Source organism: Hesperophylax consimilis, chromosome 8 (genome assembly GCF_061612785.1).
Source record: "Hesperophylax consimilis isolate HC1 chromosome 8, BYU_Hcon_1.0, whole genome shotgun sequence".
Lineage (NCBI taxonomy): Eukaryota > Metazoa > Arthropoda > Insecta > Trichoptera > Limnephilidae > Hesperophylax > Hesperophylax consimilis.
The window spans coordinates 15,021,505-15,048,064 of NC_142843.1; the positions used below are offsets into that span (position 1 = coordinate 15,021,505).

Sequence of the window (26,560 nt, forward strand, 5' to 3'; positions counted from 1 at the left end):
CCACCAACTATTTTAATAACGCTGGCATAAATATTAATTATTATAATATACCAAAATTTACTTAATTTTCTGTTAAAATACTAAACATATTTTAGGTAGCTTATTAGTACCTACTTTATCGCCTGTCTGAATTTTTCACACAATTTTCACACGTGATCAATTTTTGTATCCACGATTTTCGTAATGAGTCTATAAATTTCATAAATTAATTAGGTTGAATATTCCATAATGGTTCCAAAGTCAGGGAAACCAACTGGCTGTTTGAGGAGATAATGAATAGAGACAGAGATAGGGATGCTTATGGCACCTTAAAGAAGCCATGTTTTCCAACATAGGACAAGTGAAAGATATGTTTCCATAGTTTAAATCGTCTAAAATGGGGGAAATGTTTTCTGTACCTATCTTCCCGAATTTCAAGAATTTTAAACTCAGAAATCTTGTACTGTAAATCAATGTGTCGCACCAAAAATTAAAATATGAAAAACATATTAACGTAATCTTGCAAATTTAATCTGATGCCCACCATCTTGATTAATCATTTTAATTATATTTGTAGATTAGAACATCAACATTAAAATATCTAAATTCGTTACGAAACTAATTGCTTTTAGTTGACACGCCTGTTTTTTTTAGAATTTAAGAATTTTTCAGAAACTGAACAGGGCCGTATCAAGACTTTGATAGGTTCTAGGCCATAGGCGCTAGAAAAAATTAGGAGAGTTCAAATATTCTGGTAGTCATAAATATCAATAGACAATGATATTCTTCAGAATATAAAAGACACGAAACTATATAAATTGATCAGGGGGGGAATTTAAAAAAAATATATTAACATTTTTCTACCTGATAATATTTTTTAAAAAATCTTTACAATTCAATGTTTGAACATAATAAGAAACCAACTAATTTGAAACTTATTTTCGAAGCATCATTGTATCACGTTGCTTGAAAAAAAATCATTTTAAAGAAGCGAGTAAGGGGTAGCGAGAATTATGCTGATATTCACGATGGTCAAAGTCGCCCCATATTACGGTACAAATTTTATATTTCGTTCATTAAGTTGTTGTGATTGATTGACGGTATTATGTAATAATATTTATTTTCGTAAAAACAAATTATCTTTTCTGTTTCTAATAAGAATTCAATAAAATAAAAGGATTACAGACGATAATGTGAAAATGTAATCCCTAGTATGGTGCTACATTTTGAGTGATGGCTCAGTTTAGTATTTGATTGATATCATAAGACACGAAATAATATCTAATTCGTTAAAGGTCTAACTTCGTTTTTCACGATATTTGCTATGAACGAGTTAAGCACATGATCCTGTATCTAGAATAATTATTTTGACGGAAATTACAGATAGGCACGTAAAATAATTATTATGTGCGTTGTGAAAAGTATAACTGTAACTAATGGAAGATTAACGAAACACGTAGAAAAAAATTGATCAAAAATAACAGCTAACAATCTATTTAAGCGGACACATTCGTGGAACAAAAATAATGTGTTGGAAATGGCAATGGAATGAAATTAAATATTATATGAGAATGAGAATGAACTGCTTACATTATATAATAGTATTCTTATAATTACGTGGATTTTAACTGCATCAGCAATTTTCTTCTGATTTTGCTCAGATATTTATATTGATGCGACCACGACGCTGCTCTTGAAAAATGCTTTGACGATTTATTTTTATTTAAAGTTGCATATACACGTACGAGCCACGAATTATAGTAAGGAACGAAGCAACCGCAAGCGGCGTTTCACACCATTTGAGATTTATTTAATGTAAGCCTCACACAAGAGTCCATAGTCCCAACTACGTAGTTCAGAGTTCTCAGTTCGTAGACCAGAGTCCATAGTCCATAGTCCAAACCACCAAACACCTGGAGCCAGTGAGACTATGGTATCCCCAATTGGGGTATGTGTGAGGCTGAAGGTAATGGGGAAGGGAATGAGATCAGTCTCTATTTAGATCTAGTCACCAAACACGACCAAAGCCATTTCAAATAAAATTTCAATTTTGAATTATGGTCTTACACCAGGGCGATACTGATAGTATCTTCTACTCTGGAACGTGGCGCAAATACGCTTTATATTATTTTAAATTAATACATTGTGAAATAACACCAATCAAACAAATAAAATTTATTTGCGTACTCCGGGATTTAAACCCGCGACTTCAGGATCGCTAGTCAAGAATCTTAGGCCTTAGGCCCTAGGCCTTGTAGGTTTGATAAATCCTTATACATATTTGAATAATTCTATCCTAAATATAAACCCCATGCCGAGGAACACCCAAAGTATGAACTCCGTGTTAAGTATATTTGCAGTGATATTAAAATAATTATAAACATTTCAAATCAATACACAGCACCGACAACGAAGCGTTAAACCATAAAATAATATAATTGTGATTTACTAAAAGTTTATCAAGAAACCTGTTAATTTATTAGTAAGGCCTGCAAACCCGATTTATATCCCCAATAAATTGAAGAGTTTCTTAATAAATAAGCAATAGTATTTTTTCACTACGTGCGTTTAAATTAACACCACTCATAAATGTTTCACTATGAATATGAGTACAAGTGGAATATGAGTACAAAGATTATATTGATTACGGGTAATTACCTCAAGCATGTTGAGGCGGTTGGTGTCGCAGATGGTTCTGCAGCCAATCTCAGTGGACATGTACCAGCCATTGAAGGCGCACGCCGTGAATTCCAGGCCACCGCAGTCGAAGCGCATATTGGACACGGCCGGCAGTCCGTACCAGCGCAGCTTCAGCTCTTCGAACCAGGGAAAGCTGGAGACAATAATATTGTGAACATAATTAGTAGGTTGATACTATAATTCTTAAAAAGACAAATCGATTAGTCACCAATCAAACGGGAAGATGCTCGCAACCGCTACATAGCTCCAATTTAATGAATTAATGGATGTCTCTGGCAGATTATATTGAAAAATATAATATTCAAATTCTTCATTAATATGTGCGTGATATATTTAACAAGGTATCAAGGGACCTACTTGTCATACTTTAACAGTAATACCTGATGTTATTTGGAGTAAACTAAACTATCTTTCACCATAATTAGGAAATTAAAATTCGATGGCGAACGAGAGTCTGAACGCGTGCTAAATGGTGTAGAACCAAGAGGTAATAAGTTAGTGGCGACAATTGTTTGCATTCAAATTTGCAACGAAGGCACTTCTTCTAGTTTTCTAAAGCACGATGATAAAACAAATCTTTAAAAAAAAATCAACCTACCACATTTTTTTACAAAACTTGTCCACTGGTTTTCTCGACTAGATTGTGCCCAAAAATCAAGTCTAGTTACCATCTAAATACTAAATAAATAAGAACGTTAAAATAACCAAATTAAATTCAATGTAAGTTTTTGATTCCAGGAATAAGTTAATAAAATAAGTTCACGCTTACCCACCACCGTTGTTAACTAATGCTATATTATATATTATATTTCTTTATAGTACCTAAATCATTGATTATTTGGAAGGTCCGAGTTCATATAGAGAAAAAGTCATATGATATTAATTGAAATTCTAATAATACAACGATTCAAGTTATCGAAATTAAATTGTAAGTGTTGATGAATTCTTTATAGATAAAGAAGGACTGTTAAATCTATACAAAGCCTTTAAAGAAACATTTTTCGTCGAAAGACTCAATTCCGTCCCACAAAAGCTCTGAATCACTTGAATCACAATCAAGATGGCTTAAAAAGTTCTTAAACATACAACAAATCATCAAAACAATTAAAGACTTCTCATAAAAAGGGGTTGAAAGCTTTCCGGATATCACGAAGTTCAGAGTTATCACGAACTTCCGAAATATCGCGAATATTTTTCTTTTCGTGAAGTTTCGCTTATTCAACAAAGATCGTAGACGCTTTCAATAACGGACCGAGGATTAACAAGTTTGTATCTTACCTGAATTTGTGAAAAAGTATTTCTTCTCTACTATTATTTTGATTGCTTTCGCGCCGGCTCAAAGCTTTTCATGGAACAGTAAATTTGTGAGAAAAGTTTTCTGTATTTTTCACATATTTGTGATGAACGGTTAGAACGGAAACTCGCGGGGCGTGATTTCTCTCAGAAAAGTTCATTTGGGATAAAAGATAAACGCGCCAATGGATTGCCAAAAGTATTGAACCAAACCTAGCGAGAAAATTATCTGTTTTTTAATCATTGTGTACAAACCACACGTATTTGTCGTTCCAAACGTCAAAAACACTGATTATTGCGGTAAACCAACGTACAAAAGCAACAGGAGATTGATCTTTAGTGTAATGCAATGAACGAGCTTTACTGTATACATCATCAGAACCTTTATGATCTTTCTACTACGACCATCATGATGAAAAGAGCAAGAAACAATAACCAATCTTATCTATTTGAGAGTTTCAATAGAATTTAAAAAACTCATCGCATTTTTAACATTTTCAAATATTATTTTCGTGCGAACAGCTTTTAGTTGTGCTATTTCTCATCAGTAAGCAGCGGGAAACACTGCCACATAAAGTGGTCTCAGCACGCGCTAATTGCTTCGTAGATATTCATACTAATAAATCTAGTAAAAATATTGATTTTTCAAAATCTACCTGTAGTTATTCAATATTTGAATAACCTTTTTTAAATCATTTAATTTCAACATTTGCTTCACTAATCCAAAAGAACTCTGATTTTTTTTATTTCATCAGCTCTTTATTATTTAAATCTGCATGACGAACGTCTTCGTTTATAAAAGGACTCGTTTATTTTTTCGTTTGTTTTAATGAGAAGAAGATTATATTTACTTAGGTAAAAGCAATGGAAGTAAAAAGATACCTGCCGGAGATTTTCTTTTGCTCGTGAGACCTAAATTAAAATGTCAATCTGACTATTTAAACATTTTAAACCACAGATAAAATTTTAAAAAGTTCAACTGAATTGATGAATGTACATTACACGTTTTAGATATTTCTCGTGTTGTAATTGATCAATAAAACGATATTGAAGACTTCTTTCTCCACAAAAACAACCCTCATTTCTTAGCCGGTTTTTCAATTTGATATAAAAGATATTCCAAATAAGTCTGTCGTATTTTGTGAGATTATTTCAAGTTATTTTAACATTAAAAAATACAATTTGAAAGGCGGGTACCGCCGCCCCGGGAACCATATATTGGATAACCAACAGCTCTACCATAGGTCACCCCGAGTGGTACGCTACGTGCGGTGAGCAGTGCTACAGGGGTGCTGAAGGTATGTTCAGGTCTTGGCGGCGGAGGCACCTGCCACCAGCTGCGTGGTGGGCCGGATCGGAATTGGCCGGCTTGGGGAAGCCCTTTGACCTCTAATTCTGGTATCTCTCGACCCATAGCCTTGCATCGTAGCAAGAGGGATGGATTCATACGCCCGTCTCTCCTAGACGCACTTACCCGTAGATTCTTACCCACCCATCACATCTTTTTTCTTCCAAGAACGTGATCTATTTAAAAAAAGACCCTTCAAACAGCATCCCCAAAGATGACAAAGGCCATAAGAAAATTATTTTTCAAAACCATTGGGAAACCATTCAATTAAAAAAAAACATTCACAGGAATTTGTACTTAATCGGTGTTTTCTGAAAAAGTTCAGGGAAAATCTGTGTTTCACATTATCAGATCACTTCATTAACTTGATGTTGAAGATTCTTGAGTTATGTGGAAAGTACTTTTCTGTTGCACTAATGGGGTATGCATGAAAAGTTGTGATTTCAGACCTTTGATCTTTATTTTGGTACGTGTCAATCAAATTTCGAGTAAGTCTAAAAGGCTGAACCTTGTCCAAGCGATGATTGTTCACTTGAATAACTTTACGAAGAGATTACCTGCTAACTAAATTACAACGGTTATGTCCATTGATTTGTATTTAATCAATTGTTATGTCATTTTATAGACAAATGTGTCTTTTGTATTTACTTTTTTGAACGAGAAATGGCAAATGACTGGCTAGACTTTATCACAGCTTTTGGTATTTCGAGGATTGTTTATGCGTAATAATGTAGCAACATATGCATATGTGACAGTGCGTGAAATGAACAGAGTGCGAATTGTGAGCGGAAGCTGGAGGGCGTTATTTGCAGTAGCCGGCGGAACTCGCTGTATCATGTGTAAACGGGTGGCTAGGAACAAACAACACCTGTTCACGCATTATATACCTCTCTATGCTACAAAAGAGATCAAACATTTATAATTTAAAATAATCCAGAATAATACCCGATATTTTTATAAACGATGTCCTGAAATTAGTGGTATAAGCGGGAAACATAAAAACTATCAAAGACAACCGAAAAAACGTTGTTTTCGATCTTAGCGATTTTTTTTTTTTCGTTAACTAAGGATTAAAATATTTTGGAGGACAATTTATTTTCTTGGCTTGACCTCAAATATTTCTTTTTCGACAATTGTCATTTTAATTGTAGGAAAATATTCATATACCTATTCCATCATTTAATCAAAAATTCTGTTATGACAATATGCAATATTCAACTATTTTGTGATAATTTAATATAAGTTTTTTATAATAATAACTAAGTAATCACCGCTCATTGAAATATTTTTTTCTATAGCTACTTATTTGTATATTTTTAAATTTGTTAATTTTCATAATACGTTTATTCTGACGAAGAAAACACTAGTTTTGAAACACGTTGACCCTTTTTGATTTAGTGTCGTATATAAAGTATTTTATTTTCATATAATAAAAAAATTATAATTTTGACTCGATTTACTCGAAAACCAATGCTCGAATAAATAAAATGCTACAAAATCGACTCCAAATGTGATATATATTCACCAGTTTCCCGCTTGTACCACTAGTTGCCGAAAACCACACAAATACATATTTTATAAAGTATTTTATTTATGTTTATAAACCATCAACGAACACAATAATTTAGAGATCTTAATACTAGATGTAATGTATACAATCTGAATCTAATTACTAGATTTTTTTATTGGTCTTCAAAGTACGAGTACAATCCCACTAAACAGCAATTAAGCAGTTTGTCAACAGGATGTTCATGTTCAATTACAATATAACACATGCACTTAATATCTTTACTAATTACAATACAACTTATCCATAATATTTATCACTAATCACTGCCATAATCAATAGTATTACTAATATAGAGTATATCTGCTTAGTAGCCATGTTTTCAGCATATATCTGAGGTAATTCGCAATTTTTTTACATTGCTTGGTAACATGTTGAATATTTTGGGCACGTTGAACTCCAGGGTTCGCTGTCAGTATTTATTGTTATATTTTGGTACAAGCATTCCTTCATTTTTTGTGAACCTAGTATTGTGTTCATGTTCCGATTTCCTCTTATATTCGGAAACAGATATATGCTAAATCAATATTTTGTGCCATAATAAGGTATGTACCGGCAAGACAGTCAAGTTCCGATACAATAATGATATGATATGTTCCGCCTCTGCGAAAATATCTGTTTTGGAACTAGTAATGTAATGTATACAATCTGAATCTAAATACTAGATGTAATGTATACAATGATATGTTTCGCCTCTGTGAAAATATCCGTTTTGGAACTAGTAATGTAATGTATACAATCTGAATCTAAATACTAGATGTAATGTATACAATGATATGTTTCGCCTCTGTGAAAATATCCGTTTTGGAACTAGTAATGTAATGTATACAATCGGAATCTAAATACTAGATGTAATGTATGCAATGATATGTTTCGCCTCTGTGAAAATATCTGTTTTGGAACTAGTAATGTAATAATAATACTTGGATGACTTGTATAGCGCCGTTTTTGTGCAAAAACACCTCAAGGGCATGTATACAATCTGAATCTAAATACTAGATGTAATGTATACAATCTGAATCTAAATACTAATATGTAATGTATAAATGAGACTGTTTTAAAATCTGGATTCATTTTAGTAAAAAGTGCGTTTGTATTAGGACTCAACCGACAACTTTACTCAAATAACTCGCCGAGTAACCGCCTGACCATTTATGCCCAATGCTGTATACAGGTTGTATCGGCACGTACCCGACAAACTTTAACCAGCTATTCCTTAGCATATTTGGAGTAAAAAATCTTAAGTGCACTTTGCTGTCCGGTACCGTTTTTTTTAATAAAAAATTTATTATTCATATTTTCACCACATGTCACCACTTTTTTATCCTTTGTCAAAGTTTGAAAACCCATCTGGCAATATTTTATTCGAATTCCGTTGAATAATGTACGTGTGTACCTATATTGGCGCGCTTTTACAATCACAACGAAATGGCACGGCACCATTCGTCTCATTTTTAACTATTATTATTTAGTGTGTGCGAAAGAGCCAAGACGCTTTTCGACATACTTGCTTATAACAGCTGTTGAACACGAAAAGCAATGCCAATGACAGTGATGGAGTGTGGAAATTTTTAATTTTTTTGTTTTTAATTGAAAAAAAAATGCTACCGGACAGCAAAGTGCCCATAATATTTTTTACTCCAAATGTGCTAAAGAATAGCTGGTTAAAGTTTTTTTTTATTTTTTATAGTGAATACCTCACAAGAGTCCCAACTGCTCCCGTCTGGAGCCAGTGAGACTATGGCATCCCCAATTGGGGGATGTTTTGAGGCTGAAGGTAAGTGGGGAAGGGAAAGAGGAAGGCGGGGAAGTACCTGGCTATTCAGATCTAGTCACTAAACACGGCTAAAGCCATTAGGAGCAACGTTTCAATTCTGAATGGTGGTCTTACACCAGGGCGATACTGGTAGTATCTTCCACTCTGGAACGTGCCGCAAATATACTATATATTATTTTAATTAATTAATTGTGAAATAACACAAATCAATCAAATAAAATTTATTTGCGCACGCCGGGTTCGAACCCGCGACCTTCGGAATGGCAGTCCAATGCTTTACCACTGGACTATGCCGGCCGTCACAGTTTACAGGTAGTTTGTCGGGTTAGTGCCGATACACCCTGTATAACTCGTGGTATAAGTCCATTATCTCAGTTCAGCATATTTTGACTAACGGCAGTCAAATAAGAGAAAAGGGGAACTGTCGATTTTAAATGGATAAGATTAGCCAATAATGAAGTATAATTTTTAAAAATTAAGGAAACCATAACCGCAAGTCAGAAGACCGAGGAAAATGTAATTACTATGATTATCTTCAATATAACGTAGGGTTTCATGGACTAAAAGGAGCACCAGACAAAGCAAATCCCATTCCACTGCCGAACTAGATCATTATCGCGACAGGCACTTCCGTGGTCTCAGCTGTCAACCCCGAGCAGCAGGGTGCTGTAGAAATACATCCTACTGTGGTACAGTGTGTATTCCATTTAGTCCATGGATGATGACCACAATCATCAGTCATGGGACAAGAACATAGAAGGATCAACTATATAATTTAGTACCTACATATCTCTCTGAATTAGAAATTATCTATCTGTCTAATATGTTAGAGATAGGCGTTTCTAATTCATTTTGTAAATAACTTTGAACCCAATTGCTTCATGTAACATATTACAAGTACAGTTTTTAATATTATTAATGATTCAAATTTGATTTTCACAAACCGAAGCTCAAATATCTGGGCTGCTATTCGTTTTTATGTTGGCATTCCATTCTTTAGCAAATTTGATTACTCCAAACCAAATGAAACATAAAAGTTTACAAATTCACTATTTTAAACAAATTAAAATTTGTCCGTGTTTGAATTCAGGTTGCTTATCAAAATATTAACAGAATTCAACAAAACCTTCGTAAAGTTAATTCAATTATATAAATTTAAAGTTCTATAACACAATGATGTAGGAAATATTATCGCTCTTTATCTTATGTTAACAAATTGAACATTTGCTTAGTTAGGAAAAGAAAACGTTGAAAATCCTGTTTCTGAAATAATGTTTCTTTATTCTTCAGGGATGCGTCTTTTCAAGATTAACTCGAAAGATAAAATGTAACCAGAAACGCTATCTGCGGTGGCCTTTTAAAGGTGTTTTTAAAATAAAACATTTTCAAATCTGGATCTTCTGTGGCTTTTTGACGTTCTACGAATGTCACTCTGCATGTATTCCTTATATTAATTTTCAACGATATTTTTGACATTACTTAATTTGTTTTTAAAAGTTGCATTAAAAAATGGTGGTAGTGAAGAGGGGTAGCTGTAACAGCACGTGTGCTAATCGTAAGTAGATTGAAAGCGTCACGCCCTGTCGTACTATTGACGGAGTTATAGATTCATTGTCGTAAACGGAATTTATTTTATAAAGTAGAATCAACTTCATTCAAAGCCTCCTAAGTGTATAAGTTATTAATAATACAAGATGCTTTTTAACGACCGACTCCTGTGTTCAATTTACGTTTTCATAACAGGGCAGGATACAAAGAGAACTGGAATCTTATATTTTTTTTGGTACGAAATTAAAAATTCTTCTGAACAAATAATTTCGTGAAGGATGGGCTGTTATTGTTTTAAACTTTTGTTTGGATATTTCAAGAATATTTTTTCGCCTTACTTGAATGTAAGAATCAGAATCTGTATTAGTATTAGCTACACACTTCGTTTATTTTTCTTCTACCACTGTTTCGCTGGCATTTCGTTAAATTACATATTTATTTTAATTCATACATATTCTGCAGAAGATTTAGAACCGTTTCCCAGTTTACTTAGTTACTTAAAATTTGTTTTTCCAAACAACTAAGCTACTAACCATCACGCCGTTTCCCCGCAGGGGTAGGCAGAGAGGACGGACCGCCAAACAACTCGGTCTTGGCACACACTCCTTGCCTCATTCACATTCATACATCGTCTCATACATACTCTTTTAACATTCTACATATTATTCTGACTCTTCACATGGTCCGACTCAAGTATATAATTCACTTGATCGTGCCATGTCTTCCTCGGGCGTCCCCGACTTCTGCTACCATTCGCGTTTACGTCATATATTCTCCTTACTCTCCTTTCTTCGCCCATTTGCTCTACATGCCCAAACCATCTAAGCGTCCCTTTCTTAATCTTACTCATTACGCTTACATCAGCCTTGCACTCTTTGCGGATCTCCACATTTTTCGCACGATCATACATGTTTTTACCACACATACGCCTCAGCAATCTAATTTCTACTGCACAAACAAAATATTTTATAAATACATAAAATTTTTGAATTTTCTTGTGATTTCTTATTGCTTCTCAATTACACATCATATATTTATAAAAAAAATTGCACGCGGCGCGTCGCGTCATTTGAGAAACCAATACTGTTGTAACACTGTTGGTCTTGTGATTCTACAGTGAACCTTTTATGCACGGTTTAAAAGTTCTAAAAATATTTTTGATACAAAACTTATTTTGGGCTGATGCAACAGTATTGATTTCCTGTAAAGATATAAAATTATAATGACCTCTTTTGTTTATTTTCGTTTACGATCAACGTGCTTTCATCATTTTATATTTGTTTTTTGTTGATTTTAAATGATTGCTATTAATTTCCAGTTTTTAAATCGTAAATAATCATGAAAATATTAAAGTTCGTTAGAATGAGAATGGTAATAATTTCCTTTACTCGAAACATAAACATAAGATGATATATTTGAGTATTTTTTTTCCTTGTGTGAAAGTTTTTTTCATAATTCAAACCCTTTTAGATGCCTTAATTTAATACTGCAATTAGAACACATTTTGGCCTTTGAAATAATGGAGTGGATTCTTTTGATAAGCTCAGAAAAAATAAAGTATCAAGCCAATAAAAAGTGCTTTAAATTTTAAAATCTCTTACGAAACAAATTTTTGGTAATGGTTTTATTGTATGATATGGTAAATTAGTCTTTATAAAATGATTGTAAAACATTTAGATATTTGTCCCTAAATTTACTTAATAAATTATAATAAAAAATAAGATAAAATTCACTTTTTGACCGTGTTTATTTTTAGCATAAATCAAAACAGGTGGATGGTGTTAAGCGGGAATTAAAACCTTATCGCCATCTACATAAGGGTTTTCATTTTTAGCGGCTCGATTTAAAATGTCACACGACGTAGTGCATCGCCTTATATAGAATAAAACATTTTTAACAAAAAAAATATTACAAAAATTTACACATTGTAAACATACTAATATTATAACCAAATTTTATGACTTAAATTTAAAGTCATGCTATAGGAAACAAAATGTTAATAACTATTAAAAAACATCTGCTACTTCAGCATATTGGTTAACTCAGCTGTGCATACGTGGTATAAGGGAGTTTATAAACGAATTTATATTAACATTATTGTTGCAGCGAAAGATAGTTTTAGTTCGTGTGACTCTATTAGGAACATGAAATGAAATCAATTGTAATATTTAAATATTGAAGACAATATTAGTGATTTTTAAACGAAAATCTGAAACAGAAAAATCAGAAAAGGAAACGGTCACATCTGGGACTCATCAATAAATGTCGCACATTAAAAATAAAAACAATAAGATAGGTTTATCTACAAGACGCTGTCTAGGATTGCATTTAGTTCGGGTTGAATCTTGCGATCATACATAAAGATAGTTGCCAGTAAAAATGTGCGGTGAAAAAATGAAGACAATGTTGGTAGTTCTTATTCGAAGTATGATACAGTTAAAAGTGACCGAGGAGGATAGGGTCCCATTAGCGCAGTTGGTAGAGCATTGTCCCGGAAAGACAAGGGTCCTGGGTTCGAGTCCCAGATGTGACCGTTTCCTTTTCTGATTTTTCTCTTTCAGATTTTCGTTTAAAAATCACTAATATTGTCTTCAATATTTAAATATTACAATTTGAGGTTTTACTCAATAAAAGTTATTCCGAAAAATAAGAAATCAATTGTTTTGGAGGTTACCTCGTTTATTTGTTTTATAGTGAAACTTTCTAGACAAACTTCTCTATTTGAAGTGAGTTTTATTGTGTTTCTTTCCAAATTTCAAAGATAACTTTCTTAAATGCAAAAGACTCCAACCTATGAAACCTTTTAATGGCAACCCTAAGCCTACCCTGAAACATAAAACAAAGTTGAAGAAGAATCTAACAGAATACGTTGCGAAACTTTTCTATTTTCCAGATTCCAAATCATATTGCATTTAAACTTGTGGAGCTCATTCCGAGGAACTAGGTTCCTTATTTATGTTTCTTTAAACTCCCCTTGAAGCATTAAAGTGTTACGCCAAGTATAAACAACTCATTTAACGAAACTTCGGGGAATAAATACATTCACCCCGGATTTGCTCAAAACTGCAAAGCGGATTCGGCGAGAAATTAATGTTCCTAATGCAGAAAAGTAGAAGTTTTGCAGATACCGAAGAATTAATTATGAACTTATTGTTCGGGGCGAAATAATCCCGGAAAATTTCGCTATTCACGAATCAACAAGTAGTTTAAAGGTACGAAATAATTACGCTGATTTGTCTATTCGTTCAAATTTGTGTTAGCAACATATATCTTTATATATTTGTAAAATAAAGAATTTGGGTTACATAATACATTATTATACACATTGTATTCAATGTCATTATTGGTCATATATAGGTACCTTATAAGAAAAGAGGAACTTATGTGCCGGATAAGGGAGCCACGATTCTTATTTTGTTTGTATATTATAATACGTTTTGTTTAAAATATAAATTTTATATTTAATTTTTTTTGATAAATTATTTAATTTAAATTGATAATACAGCACAAATCAAAGGTACATTATTGTATTTTTTTGGTTTCTTAAATATAACAGTTTTCCATTAATTATGTTGTTTTAAAATTAGTTGTAATAAATTGATTTTCATCTCCCGTTTTTTGACATTCTTTGATTTTTTTTTTGACAAACATTTTTGATGAGAAGGTAGATTTTTTTCAGAGCAAATGATTATTCTTTGCGAAACTTTTACGGAGTTTAAAATTTTTTTGTAAGATTATCCCCAAGCTACAATGCCGTATGTTTTCTTTTTTAATTATTCTAGATTTCACATTAAAAATAACTCAATTTATTAACAAATAAACATCTAGCTAAATACCTTATTTAGAATCAATTTTTTAAAATTCAAATGAACCCCATCCTATATAAAAAGCTTTGTTTGGAACAAAGTTCAATAAATTCGTTAAATATTTAGTAAAAATTTTAACTTCAACAAACGGCAAACTGTTGAAAATGTGTAGGATAACCACAGAGTAAAGATTATCCCTAGAGAGGAAATAAGTGTAAATTGTGGTTAGTGCAATGGAACAATATGGAACGGATGGTGAGCATTGTTGGACACATGTGTCCGATATGTGTATGGCTGCACTATTAACTCTTCGTAAGCGAATTCCCCAGCCAATATTGGTATACCGTGTTTTATGATTCACGCTTATAGCATGAGTCGATACGATTCACGTTTTATTTCGTGATTAACCTGTCTGTGGTCTGTGGAGAAAACTAAAACGTTTATTGACAAGTATTTTAGAAAATTATAGAAACTCTGTTTTAGATTCGTCTTTCTTTTTTATGGATATCATGTAACACCACTGTTTCATTACGTAAGGCAGCAAAGTTCCACCATATCGTGCCATCGGAACATCAAAATTCTATCTGACACAGCAATGTCATGCGATATTGGGCTCTATTACTGTTTGTTTTCAATTACAGTTACAGTTCAATATCACACAATATTTTCGAGTCAGAAAGAACCTTATTGTTCCAAGGGCACAATGTTGCATAATATCATGCTTTGGAGCTCTGCACCCCTAGGCAATATTTTCATCTTTGGGAATCACTTACAGTGACACATTGATTTCTTTTACGGTTTGGCAGTAAGTGATTGACTTACTTGGGATGTGAAAAGTGTATCTCCATGACCAGGTCGCTGGGAATCTCGAAGAAATCTGGATCCTTCCCGTTGGCTGACAGCACCAGCGGCAGGATATCCCAGGCTGTCTTTGCGGGCTTCCATCCAAGGCTCATGCACAACTGTGGAATAAGCAATGGCAATTTAATAAGAGGTCACTAGCAAGGAAAGCAGTCGAAGTAATAGCACCGCTTGCGGAATCTGTATCTATATGGGTGGGTCAAATCCCAGCACTGGAAGGAATGGGAGAGGATACCTGGAGTGACAAAATCCTAAGCACTCATAAAAAGACCAAATCCTAGATAATTTAGTGAAACAAGATAAAAAATGTATAAAACTCATCATGTGTGGGGAAACTCAGATAGCTCGGCAGGCTCCGCTTTATATTTGGTGAGTCCAAAATTTACCAAGCCAAGCCTAAAATATGTGGCTTGTCTCTGCCGTACATGGAAAATCCCCGAGCCGATGGCTCGCCGACTACGCCACCATGTGTGTAATATCCCTAAACCAAAATCCGTTTCATGTGAATTCAGACATGGAGTCGTGAGTACGGCCACTACAAGCGGACGTGATTTTGTTCTGGATGATAAAATATATTTAATGTCTGTACCAATATTATTTCTTTTTACTTCATTTTAAACAAACCATTGTCAAAATTTCTAAAAAAAACCTATTTTATATACCCATAAACGATTTTAGTTTACAAGCTCGAGATGTTCATTCGATGATCAAACTGGCCTGGCTCGGCGTGGCTCGGCTCGGTCATGTGGCCCCCTATTTTGTACTGTGTCCAATCAGACTTATCCAAATGGCTTAGGTCCAAATACAAGTTCTGCCGTGTGTGTCCCGCTTAAAAGAGAGCTGAGTTGGAAACACGGATGCTGTATGAGTTAAAGTTCATTCGGCGGCTCCATCACAAAAGGCGGATTGAGTGAAATTGGAGTATGGAAGAGCCGCAAACGCCTTTCCGATGAACCGACCACTGTCCAGAACAAACTAGACAAATACTCAATATGTACCGAAACTGAAACTGGTAGAACTAGGTACTAACAGTACACTGAGACCTCAGGAGACACATGGAACTGTTAGGAGTGGAAAACACCATGCATGAAATAAGAAATAAGCAGAGGATGAACAGAGTCCAATTCACTAATGGTGTCAATGTTACGCAATGATGGGAACAATAAGAGAACTTTGAGACATGTGTTTAATATCCAATATTAACCCTGGTGAACTTTGAACAGGGTTGCTGTCAAAGGAGTAAGGTAAAATGGGAGATAGCACAATGGGCCCATGGCCTATATGTTCGCGAGATCTATGTAAACCGTCTGCGTTCAAGTTTTTTCACAACGAAGTACAAAAAATGTCGTTAAAAAGTAATTTAAATAATGGAACACAACATTTTCCGAAGGATTAATTTAGATCCCCAGACAGTAACACTTCATTAAGAAAAACGATAGACATAGACTTAGACATTCATAGTTAGATTCTCTATGGACAGATTTATCTATGCCTTTGTGAACTAATATCGCAGAGTAACCTTGTGAGTATCCAATCTAGCAATTACCTGTATGGAATATTTGCAGGACAACAATTGTACGTACGTCTTTTTCAAACCGTAAAAAATTATTATTTACTATAATAGTTGCGCCATCTCTTGAGCCGGCTAGTAGCCAATTTCAAAGATATTTTTTCTTGGTTTGACTGAGTATTAAACTTCCCTCTCCAGGGACTTGATCTCAAACTGCTGTGAACTTTTAAAATGTCTTTAAAACTTAAAAAAAGAAATTGAAAGTTGGCTTACAAAATTGTATATTATTTGTGTGTGTAAGTACTTGCATACTGCCTCCTAACACCGTATGCATGGACATCAGAGTATCTAGATTCGTTTTATATTAATTATCTTGGTTTATTAAATTTAGTAATATTTTAAGCGACTTAAGTTTTCCAAACAAATGAATGTCGTGAAGTGTCTAATAAATAGCTGTGATTTATCACTGAAGAAGTCAATCTACATGACGAGCAGCCTTGTAAGTTGTGTATTTCCAACCATCTTCAATACGTTACTATAATGAAGGAGTATTCCTATAACATTAACATGAAAAGCATATACGTAAGTAAGTATATATGTGTCTGTCAACTGATTTTAATAAACGATAATAATATTCGTCGACGCAATTTAATCGGGAAAGATGCAAACTTGGAATAATTTATTGAAGGCGAAAAATTAGAATGTTACTTCCATAAAAACACATTTCATTCCTTGTTTAATTACCTGCATGAAGCATGTAGCAATAATAAAATATATTATATTAGTGTTTTATTTGTAGAAATGTTGATGTTTTTCCATTCCGAGCTTTCAAACCCTTAATAAATATAATAAACTTTAATTTTGAAGCACAACGAGGTTTAAATTCAACGAATAGAAAACTTCGTGGTATCAATAAAATTTCACAAATCTAACAATTTTTTTTTTAAATATATCATCTTTAAAATGGATTACAGAACCAAAATTTCACAACATAAAATAATTAAACCTAATACCGACTTTAACTTTATTTCATTCTATTTTTTATATCAAAATTTTATTTTACTTTTATTTGAAATCTGCATTTTTTGTTTAAATTTATCTTAATCTTATTTTTTTTTCTTCACCAACATTGTATTTATTTTCTTTAAATGTATTATGTGTTTTTTTTTGTATTGTAAAATGAAGGCCTCAGCACGGGTAAGCCACCCAGTGAGGCCAACATTACTGCATTGTACTATGAAATGTAAAGTATTGTACCAAAATAAATAAATATCTTCAATAAAATTATTATTAAATTTACAAAAAAACTTTTTATTTGTAAAAAAGTACTGCTGTGTAAACACAGCAGATATTATTGAAGATATAAAATAAACATAAAAAAATTAAACGGAGTTCTACCAATTAAACTTGATAACAATCAATACATTAATTTTTCATACAACATCTGCTACTTTTCTGTTCGTTACTTTTTTGTGTCAAGAGTTAAGGCCTTGTGACTTTTACATCGAAGTTAAAAAATTTAAGATATTTATTTTTGTTTTAAATATTAGAAATTCTTCGGATAAAATACCTTGAACACAGCCGTTCTTGTAAATATTTATCTATCAATATGTAAAATTATTTCATCTGTACCGTTAGAACGTGATAGATTGGATGATGCCAAGCCTAGATAACATTGAATTTATTCTCCACCTTTTTCCGCGATTCTATTCATCTCCTCCGAGTTCTTCCATTCGTATTCAAATCTTATAAAACAGATGTCTTTAATCTAATCGAGATCCGCCAGGCTTCGCAGATTGTGTTCGACAAATTGAATATTCACAATAAAGTATAAAAGTCTAAGAAAAGGAGTACTTTGTAGGTAACCGCGATTTAATGTTGTTTACGATCCACCAGACATTTTTATCGATTTATTTATAACTGAGCAAAATATCTTTATTTTTTTATTACTGAAAGCTCGCCCTTTATGAGAGTAATTTCAAACCACCGATACTTGTTAATTTCAATCTAAGTGTATAAAATATGATCAAAGTATTTTGTTTACAAAATTAAGTTAATTTATATTCATACCGTCTTAGTTATCAGCCTGAATTTGAACTTCTTAATCTAATGCCACCGCGAAAAAGTTCAGATCCACTACGTTCTTCCGATGTGCTTAGATATGGATTTAAATTAGGTAGGTACCTATCTGTAAAGTTATAAGCATAGTAACAATGTTCAAGAGGCATGTATGTTAATTGCAAACGAACTTTAACAGCCATACTAATAAAAAACCACTTCCCGCCGTTAAACGGTGTTTTTCTTACACATCGTATAAAGACCGTAATTTTTTTAAATATTGAAGTCTATTTCAAATACAAAAATCTTAAAGGTCTTATCTTATCTAGTTTCTAAAATACCTAAAAAAATTCCGAAACTTGATGAGAATTTATTATTATTATTAACAGTTTTTACAACACTTTAACAACCCTATATATTTTTGTAATGTATATATTTTTCTATGAACTATTTTATGTCAGTTTTTATATTAGTGAAGTTTTCACATACACGGTTTTTTATCAATCGTGTACATTTTTTATCACGTGTATTAGAAACCCTATAGAAGAAAAAAATAAATTTTAGTTCTAAATTCGTTAGTATATAAAGAGTTTTGTCATTGTTGGCAAAAGTGTGGTTTTGCGATCTTATGCGATCCTCAGTTTCAAGGAACAAATACTAGCCATTTACCAATGTACAAACAATTCTACAGTTTGTATCGGCGGCAGGGCTGGTTTTTTTTAAACAATGAAATGCCTAACCCGGGGGGAAAAGATTGACCAATCTCCGTACTGTTAATTGGATATCTTCATATTCCTGCAGTTCTGAGCACCAATTCCCGCGAATCCTTTCAGAGTCCAAGATTGCCAGACGTCAAAATCTCCGGGAGATCACAAGATTCCCGATAGGTACTATTTTTGATCAGGGGGCGTCGGAACTAAATTGTTTCCAGCGTTTTGAATACAAAACACTATTCACGGTGTAACGGAGAGCATTAAAATGTTTATCTCGGAGCTTAAAGAAAAGCTTTTGTGCCGGAACTTGAATGGAATCCTACTGTGAATCAGTTTTCCAACAGCAGGGAATAGAAAAGACCCTTTTGAAGTGTTTTCATACAGAATTGAGGGCAAAATTATGGCTGCGCATAATATTTAAATATTTAAAAAAGTGATTATCAAGGGTAAGCTCTTTTTTGTCTCTTATTTTTAGGTGATACAAAATAATTAATGAACGTTCGCAATAATAATGCAGTTTTAGACATTTTTGTATGTTTTCTTCTTGTCGGAAAAAAACATATATTCTTCACAGAACACAACGTAATACGGTAATTTTTGTCAGGATACAAAAACAAAAATATTAGTTGTCCACAGAATCCACGACGTTACATATCACAACGTTGGCATATCTTTAAATCAGACGTATTTCCCTCAAGGTCCGCGTATATTCAAACATATTTGTTAGAACCTCACCTCAGTAAACTCAATCATCTGTGGATCTCCGGTAACGGTACCATCAGGATTCTTATAGCCTGCATAGCCCAGCAACTGGTTGTTCCAAATCCTGTAATCATGCTTCCCATCAGTTCTCTGCTTGAAGATGGTTATTGCAGATCTGAAAAAAATAACATCATTATTAGGTACCCCTTTAATTTTGCCGACTTACCCGGTATTTTTAATATCTCTAGTTTCGAACTGCTAAAAATTTCGTGCCGTTTAAGATTTTTTTCTGCTTGATCACAAAGATTTTTCTGCTTTCAGTGGTAGGTGCATGATAACAATCAAGCTTCAATAATGAATATTTTGATGTTAATAAATACCTGATGTTCCCTTTGTTGGTGGCGTACTTGATGTGATCGCACAGGGTGACAAACATACCGCTGGTTGTGGTTATTTTGCGTCCATCGAAAACCTGAGAAGAAGAAAAAGTTTTTCATTGAGACAAACATTATAAAAAAAAATTAATTTGACGTTGGTAATGATACATAAGGAATACGACAGCTTTTACCCAATATAAGATCGAGTCTTCTTAAGTTATATAAGGTAGTTTGGTTGTTTTTATTTCTAAGGATCGACAGGCAATTTCTCTGAGAACTGGACTCTCGCTAGGTAATATGATTCCTTAAGAATTAAGGAGACCGATGCTCCAGATCCTGATGAAGAATGATTTAGCTTAAAAGGTTTCTGCTGGTGAGGGTTTTTGAATTTGACCAGAGATATGTCAAATTTATCTCAGGATACATCCTAGGATTAACGGGCAGTTGTTTTGAGACCATAATTTTCCAGAATCCGTCTGTTGATACACCTGACTTTTCATAGTATCCTGAGCATTCTTTACCAATACCGTGTGACATCTCTAAAATTTTCATGTTCTTTCAATTTTTATTCGGCGTGAAAATATGGGACTGGTAGCTAACTCCAATCTGTCAATTTTTGTGTTTGTAGCCTTCGGTAACTTGAACATTTTAATTTCCATGATTGATGAAACACAACAAAATGAATCACGCATGACGTGCTTTTTGTCCACTTGCACTTTATATTTAATAAAAACTTTAAAATGTCATGGCTTCAACAAATTACTATTGCTCACTTGATGAAAACGTTAAGTTGAAACGTGCCATGTTTTTGTGATGACCGTATGATGTACGACAACTGAAATTAAAAATCAACACAGTTTCTAAATGAATAATGGTTTCATAACGAATGTAATAATGATACACCTATATTAAAAAAAGTTTTAGTAAAATTTTACGTGAGACAATTTTTTTAAATATTGTCTATAGGTACTCCCATGGAACAAAGAGTGTATTATCTTTTAAAATAAAACAATAACTTACAAACATAGCTTCTTCAAGGCAGTACAATTCTGTACTAGTAGAGTATACCTACTGCAAAAACGAAAGAGGTTTTTACTAAGTTCTTGTTCATATAAAAAATATATATATAATTGACATTGAAGAGATAATTTTAATTATTTTATAAGCAATAATTATAAGCCTGAAACACTCATCCACATTGAAAAATCTCCTGATAAAAGATACATGACGCCAACGGGACTTGACGGTGCTATGCATAAAAAATCTTGTCACATTAATAAAGTTTACCAAAAAAAAAAAAGATAATTTTAAAATTATAATTATTGTGAATTTCTCAACTACCATACTAGGCTCATGTCCGTATTATGGTAGTCTTACATGATAATACTGTCACATCATAAAGTTTCTGCTTCATTTGAACAAAAAAAGTGTATTATCTCTTCAATGCCAAGTCCCCTTTACCCAGTTGATAACGTTTGTGACTTTCCTTGCTACGTGCTTAATCTCACGTATATTAAAAGATTCATTCTTACTGCAAAACAAGACAAACAATAGTTATCATCCTTAATGTATATAGTGAAACAAGTAATAAGTTTCCAAGAACTCACATTAAACGGGAATACGCAAAATATTAATATTTGTTTTTGCAAATGTTTTTCATAATTTTACTTTGTCGGGACTCTGCTATTTGCGCGCAAAAATCAAACTGCGTCAAATTGACAAGTTGTTTGCCATCAAAAACAGTTGGCGCTTGCAAACATTTTATTTACCCGCGAATATTCTACTTTTATATTGCCGCGTTAATTGAAAACGTCAAAATTTTGTTCAGTAACGTTAATTTTGTTGATTTTTTCTGGAATATTTTCTTTGCATGTATTTTTTTTTTACTGGTGCATGTTTTGTTAGTGCTCAAGTCTGCCAAAATACATCGCTCTTTAAATTCCAGTCTATTTTGTATTTGAGGTCATATTAGTGAATTTTCATTGTGTCTACTATGATTTTTATTTAGTTAAGTTATCTACCACTTTAATCAAAGAATCTTCCCCTTGGACATTCCATATATAGTTCTCAGTACGCAAGTTGATCTTTCAGCAAAATATACTTCTCGCTTTATCTGGTCTAGATCTATTAAATTTGAGGCTAGTTAGATAAATCTCTTTGAGTTTGCTTTGGATCTAAGTTAGTCCAATTCAGTGCACGTTTAGCCAACCATCTCTTTTCCTTATTCGGTCTGCTCTAGTTTTAATGAGGCCATTGATACAAGGCCGTTACAATAACAATATACTTTTTGTTATCTTTGAGGCTAGTTTACCCTGTAGTATTTGAGTATTTTCTGATTCCCATGAAGTTAAATTAAGTGAACATTTAAAGTAAACTTCTCATGTTATCATGTGTAGTTCAAGCTGGCGCGTATTTTTATATGTTGGTCTTGGTGTTTTGGCATAATAATAAAGTGTGTGTGGAAACAATGAATAATTTGATAGATATAACGCGCGAAGTTTCTCAACACCTCGTTATTGCTCGAACTCTAGGTATATTATTGGTAATTTACATATAACTAAGAAATAAATGGCGAAATATTTACAAAGTAATTAACAATTGCATATATTCTTCGTGGGTCACGGTGATTCAACTCGTTATTTAGAGTCTATTATCTTTTTGATTATTCTGTTGAAGTCAAATAGCCATTCTAGGTACAACTGCTAATACTTGGTTCACCTATAAAAAATGTAATAAACTCGGAAAGTGTCGGTTTTCTAACGGTTGGCAAGACTTTTAACGATTGTTAAGGGTTTAGATAAAGAGTGTGACGATTAAACTAAGGACTTTGGGCATTTAAAAGTAGTTCAGCACTTGCTTAATATGAGAGGGGCCTAGTTTTGTGGTTGTGAGACCCTGAATTGTTTGAAAAAAATACTTTAAGTTCGGAACTGCGATAATTCCAATGACAGCCCCTGAAAAGGTCTCCATTGTTGCCCCAATGTACGGCTCTTTGTGAGGAGCAAAAAATTGACTGAACGAAATTAATAATCCTATAAATGGGTGCTTGTTTAGTGTAATTGTAATGGGTGTCTAAAGGGGTAAATGAAATATGAAAACTATACGATGGAAGGCATCAAGCTTAAATATGTGTTTTGTAGAAAATATTTACAATTTAAGACTGTTACAAAAAACGTTGCGTAATTCTTCAAGCCACTAAGAGCAGATATATTATTGTGTACGTAAATATTGTTTAATTTATTTTTGCTGAATTCATTTCCTCGAATTTCACCAATTTCTTTTTTTATACTACACCCTTAAAACCAATTCAATCCAATGCACTTTGTGATAATACTACGCACATACTAATTTAGGTTGTCGGTGCATGGGTGCATGCGTGAAGTGATGCGTATTTTCGCGTAATGCATTAAATTATTCATTCAAGTTCAATGAACTCTTAATTTTAAAAATTGAAACTGATAAGTAGAAATCCTACCCGACAAGCGATAAGGTAGGTATCCAAAATATTTTATTAATTATTAAAAATAATGTGTTTGACAATTGTCATAATTTTGCAAGTTTATTAACATTCGATAGGTAAATTTCTACTTTTGGAAGGCAATGATTCTCGTGTAAATATTTTTTTATAAATAATTTCAGCTTCACAAATTCTCCAATTGCATTCGAATACGTGTAAAAATATGCTTTTAAAAAACTAAAAAACAGCGCCATCTGTTAGACGTAAAAGCAACACGCGGTATTGTTTCTCTTTCTGCACAGACAGACTTAAGGGTACAGCTAGTACTTATTAAAAATGTTTTTACGAATACAGTTTTAACACAACTACAGTTATAATTATTATATTTCAAATTCCTTACCATTCTGACAAACTTCTGATAAGATTTCTCGAACATTCTTTCAGTCTTTTTTTCAGAAAGTTAGAGAGTTTTTTCTGCACTGCTGGTAGTCTTGCGCTCAGTTAGTTCTACTAACTTATTTGAAGTAAGGCTAACGGAATCATGCTTTGCTTATTAAACTCATAATAATATGATTACCGAATCATCTTACTCTGTGAGAAACTAGCTTGGAAGATCAAACAAGTTTGTGTAAGTTATTTCTAACTTATTCTAATAATGGCACAAAATGGGTAAACATTTTTATTTTGTAGAACCCTTAATTCAATTCCAACCTAAAATTAAATTGTATACAATAATACAGGGTTTTCCAATAAGAGGTGTTATTTTGAATAGCCCGCTATTTCGGTAGATGTTACTTTTGAAGCTGTCATTTTTTTACATTTGACAAGTAAGAACTACGCCATTAATAAAAATGGAACGATACACGCTTCAACAACGCATTGAAATTATTAAAATTCACTTGAGTGAATCAAATGAAAATCATCTTGAGTGATGAGGACAAGCAACAAGCAAAATTGTCGCATCTGGGGCTCGGAAAACCCAAGAGTTATTATTGAAAAGCCTTTTATCTTCAACGTGTGACTGTTTGATGCGGTTGATGGTCCGGCGGAGTCATTGGACCTTACTTTATCGAAAATGAGGCTGGAGCAATAGTTACGGCGAATGGATTGCGCTATCGAGAGATGATCAATGATTTTTTATGGCCGGAATTCGATGGTATTGATCTGGACAACGTTTACTTTCAACAAGACAGCGCTACGTGTTACACAAGCAACGAAACCATTATTTTACTATTGAATATCATAATAACACCTCTTATTGGAAAACCCTGTATATAAGCTGATTCATAGCTAAGCGATGAGTTTTCTTAAGCATGACAATATTATCGTTAAATCATCATTATTTGTCGACATGATTTCGTCGTTATTTAAAAAAAATAAGCCGTATACCCTGATCTTGTGGTACAGACCCTTACCACTAAGCATAACTTGTGTGGAAACAGAAGTGAACATTTGTTAGTCGGGTGTGGGTACTGCCTACCCGGAAACGATTAATTGAATAACCAATAACTCTGCCATAAGTCCTCCTAAGTTATTCGCTGCGTTTTGTGACTTAGCCGATGTGCTCTGATGATTGGGGTGAGGATTGCGTAGATAGGTGTAAGAGGCGGATGCGTCTGTCAACCTACTGCATGGTGGCTCGGATTTGGAGAGACTGGTTGAGCGAGATCTTTCTACCTCTTTATAAATGTATTGCGGAGCAATTCCTAAAATATGAACTCCATGGTTAGTATATTTACAGAGATATTTTTGTAATTAAAGACGATGTTCACTCAGTTGATACTACCGGCAAGGAAAGGTTAAACTATAAACTTACTGGTTTATCAACCCGAAAAACACAGAGTAGCCCCCAGATCATAATTTTCACTATAACAGTAAGGGAGATACACCGATTTATATGAAACCAAATGAGTTGTTCCCAAAAGCGAACAAATTAGCATAAAACTTAGACAAGCAGCTCCTTCAGTCTATATTGTTAAATTATGACGTTGGTCAGTAATTACTTCTTTATTAATTAGTTTAGCGGTCTGTCCTGAACATTTTCGCATGAAAGTTTCCCATTTTGAGTAACACTGGTTGGAATCAGTTTTTGTTAGCTCATTTTCAAAAATAATTAATAACCTTTTGGATAAATCTATCTCGCTACCCGCGCCCTGTGACACTGTGAAATTTTTCGCAATTTATGTGCACAGCATCGCATCGATCAAGTGCTTCGAAATTATAATTTCAATAAATTAAGAGTTTTGATTTATTACCGACTGAATAAAATAAGAAATTCCCAACGCAGGTGGATGGTTAAATACGAAATAATCCGTATCTTTCTTTACCATTCCTTGGCTTGATAATAAAATGCTAAGTCTTTAGGCGCATTTTTATAAAGACAAGCGTACCTCATGAATTTAATTAAAAAATCTGTATAATCTTGTCTTGTATAATTTTTCGTGTTTTTTTTTTACCGAAGTTTTCAGGGATAAAATATTTTAACATGCAGCGCTGTGCAAGATACATGTTACATACACTCCCATTTGAATCTTATCATTAAACTAATTACCTACCTGCAAAACAAACCTGTCCTGCAAAACAAAATAAAAATGTTTCTTTTTGCTTTTCAAGGTTCAAATCCTGCATTTTGCTCTTAAGGATGATATAAATTTCGTTAATCCAATTTAAAGACACGTCACATATATCATGTTGGTACTTTGTAAAACACGTCACATTTATCATGTTGGTACTTTGTAAAGACACTCCACATTTATCATGTTGGTACTTTGTAAAGACACGCCACATTTATCATGTTGGTACTTTGTAAAGACACGCCACATATATCAAGTTGGTACTTTGTAAAGACACGCCACATATATCAT

At 33.2% G+C, this 26,560-nt stretch overlaps 1 protein-coding gene across 3 annotated transcripts in view; it reads right to left on the reverse strand.

Moving 5' to 3' along the window:
• The window catches only part of Nos (Nitric oxide synthase), a 314,945-nt gene that overhangs the window by 81,557 nt on the left and 206,828 nt on the right, over nucleotides 1-26,560 (reverse strand). For all 3 annotated transcript variants that reach the window (XM_089634919.1, XM_089634921.1, XM_089634920.1), the window contains exons 4-7: nucleotides 20,243-20,334; nucleotides 19,896-20,037; nucleotides 14,841-14,980; nucleotides 2,638-2,812 (exon numbers count right to left, since the gene is read on the reverse strand). In XM_089634919.1, coding sequence (XP_089491045.1) covers nucleotides 2,638-2,812; nucleotides 14,841-14,980; nucleotides 19,896-20,037; nucleotides 20,243-20,334 — 549 coding nt within the window. The remainder of the gene's footprint in view (nucleotides 1-2,637; nucleotides 2,813-14,840; nucleotides 14,981-19,895; nucleotides 20,038-20,242; nucleotides 20,335-26,560) is intronic.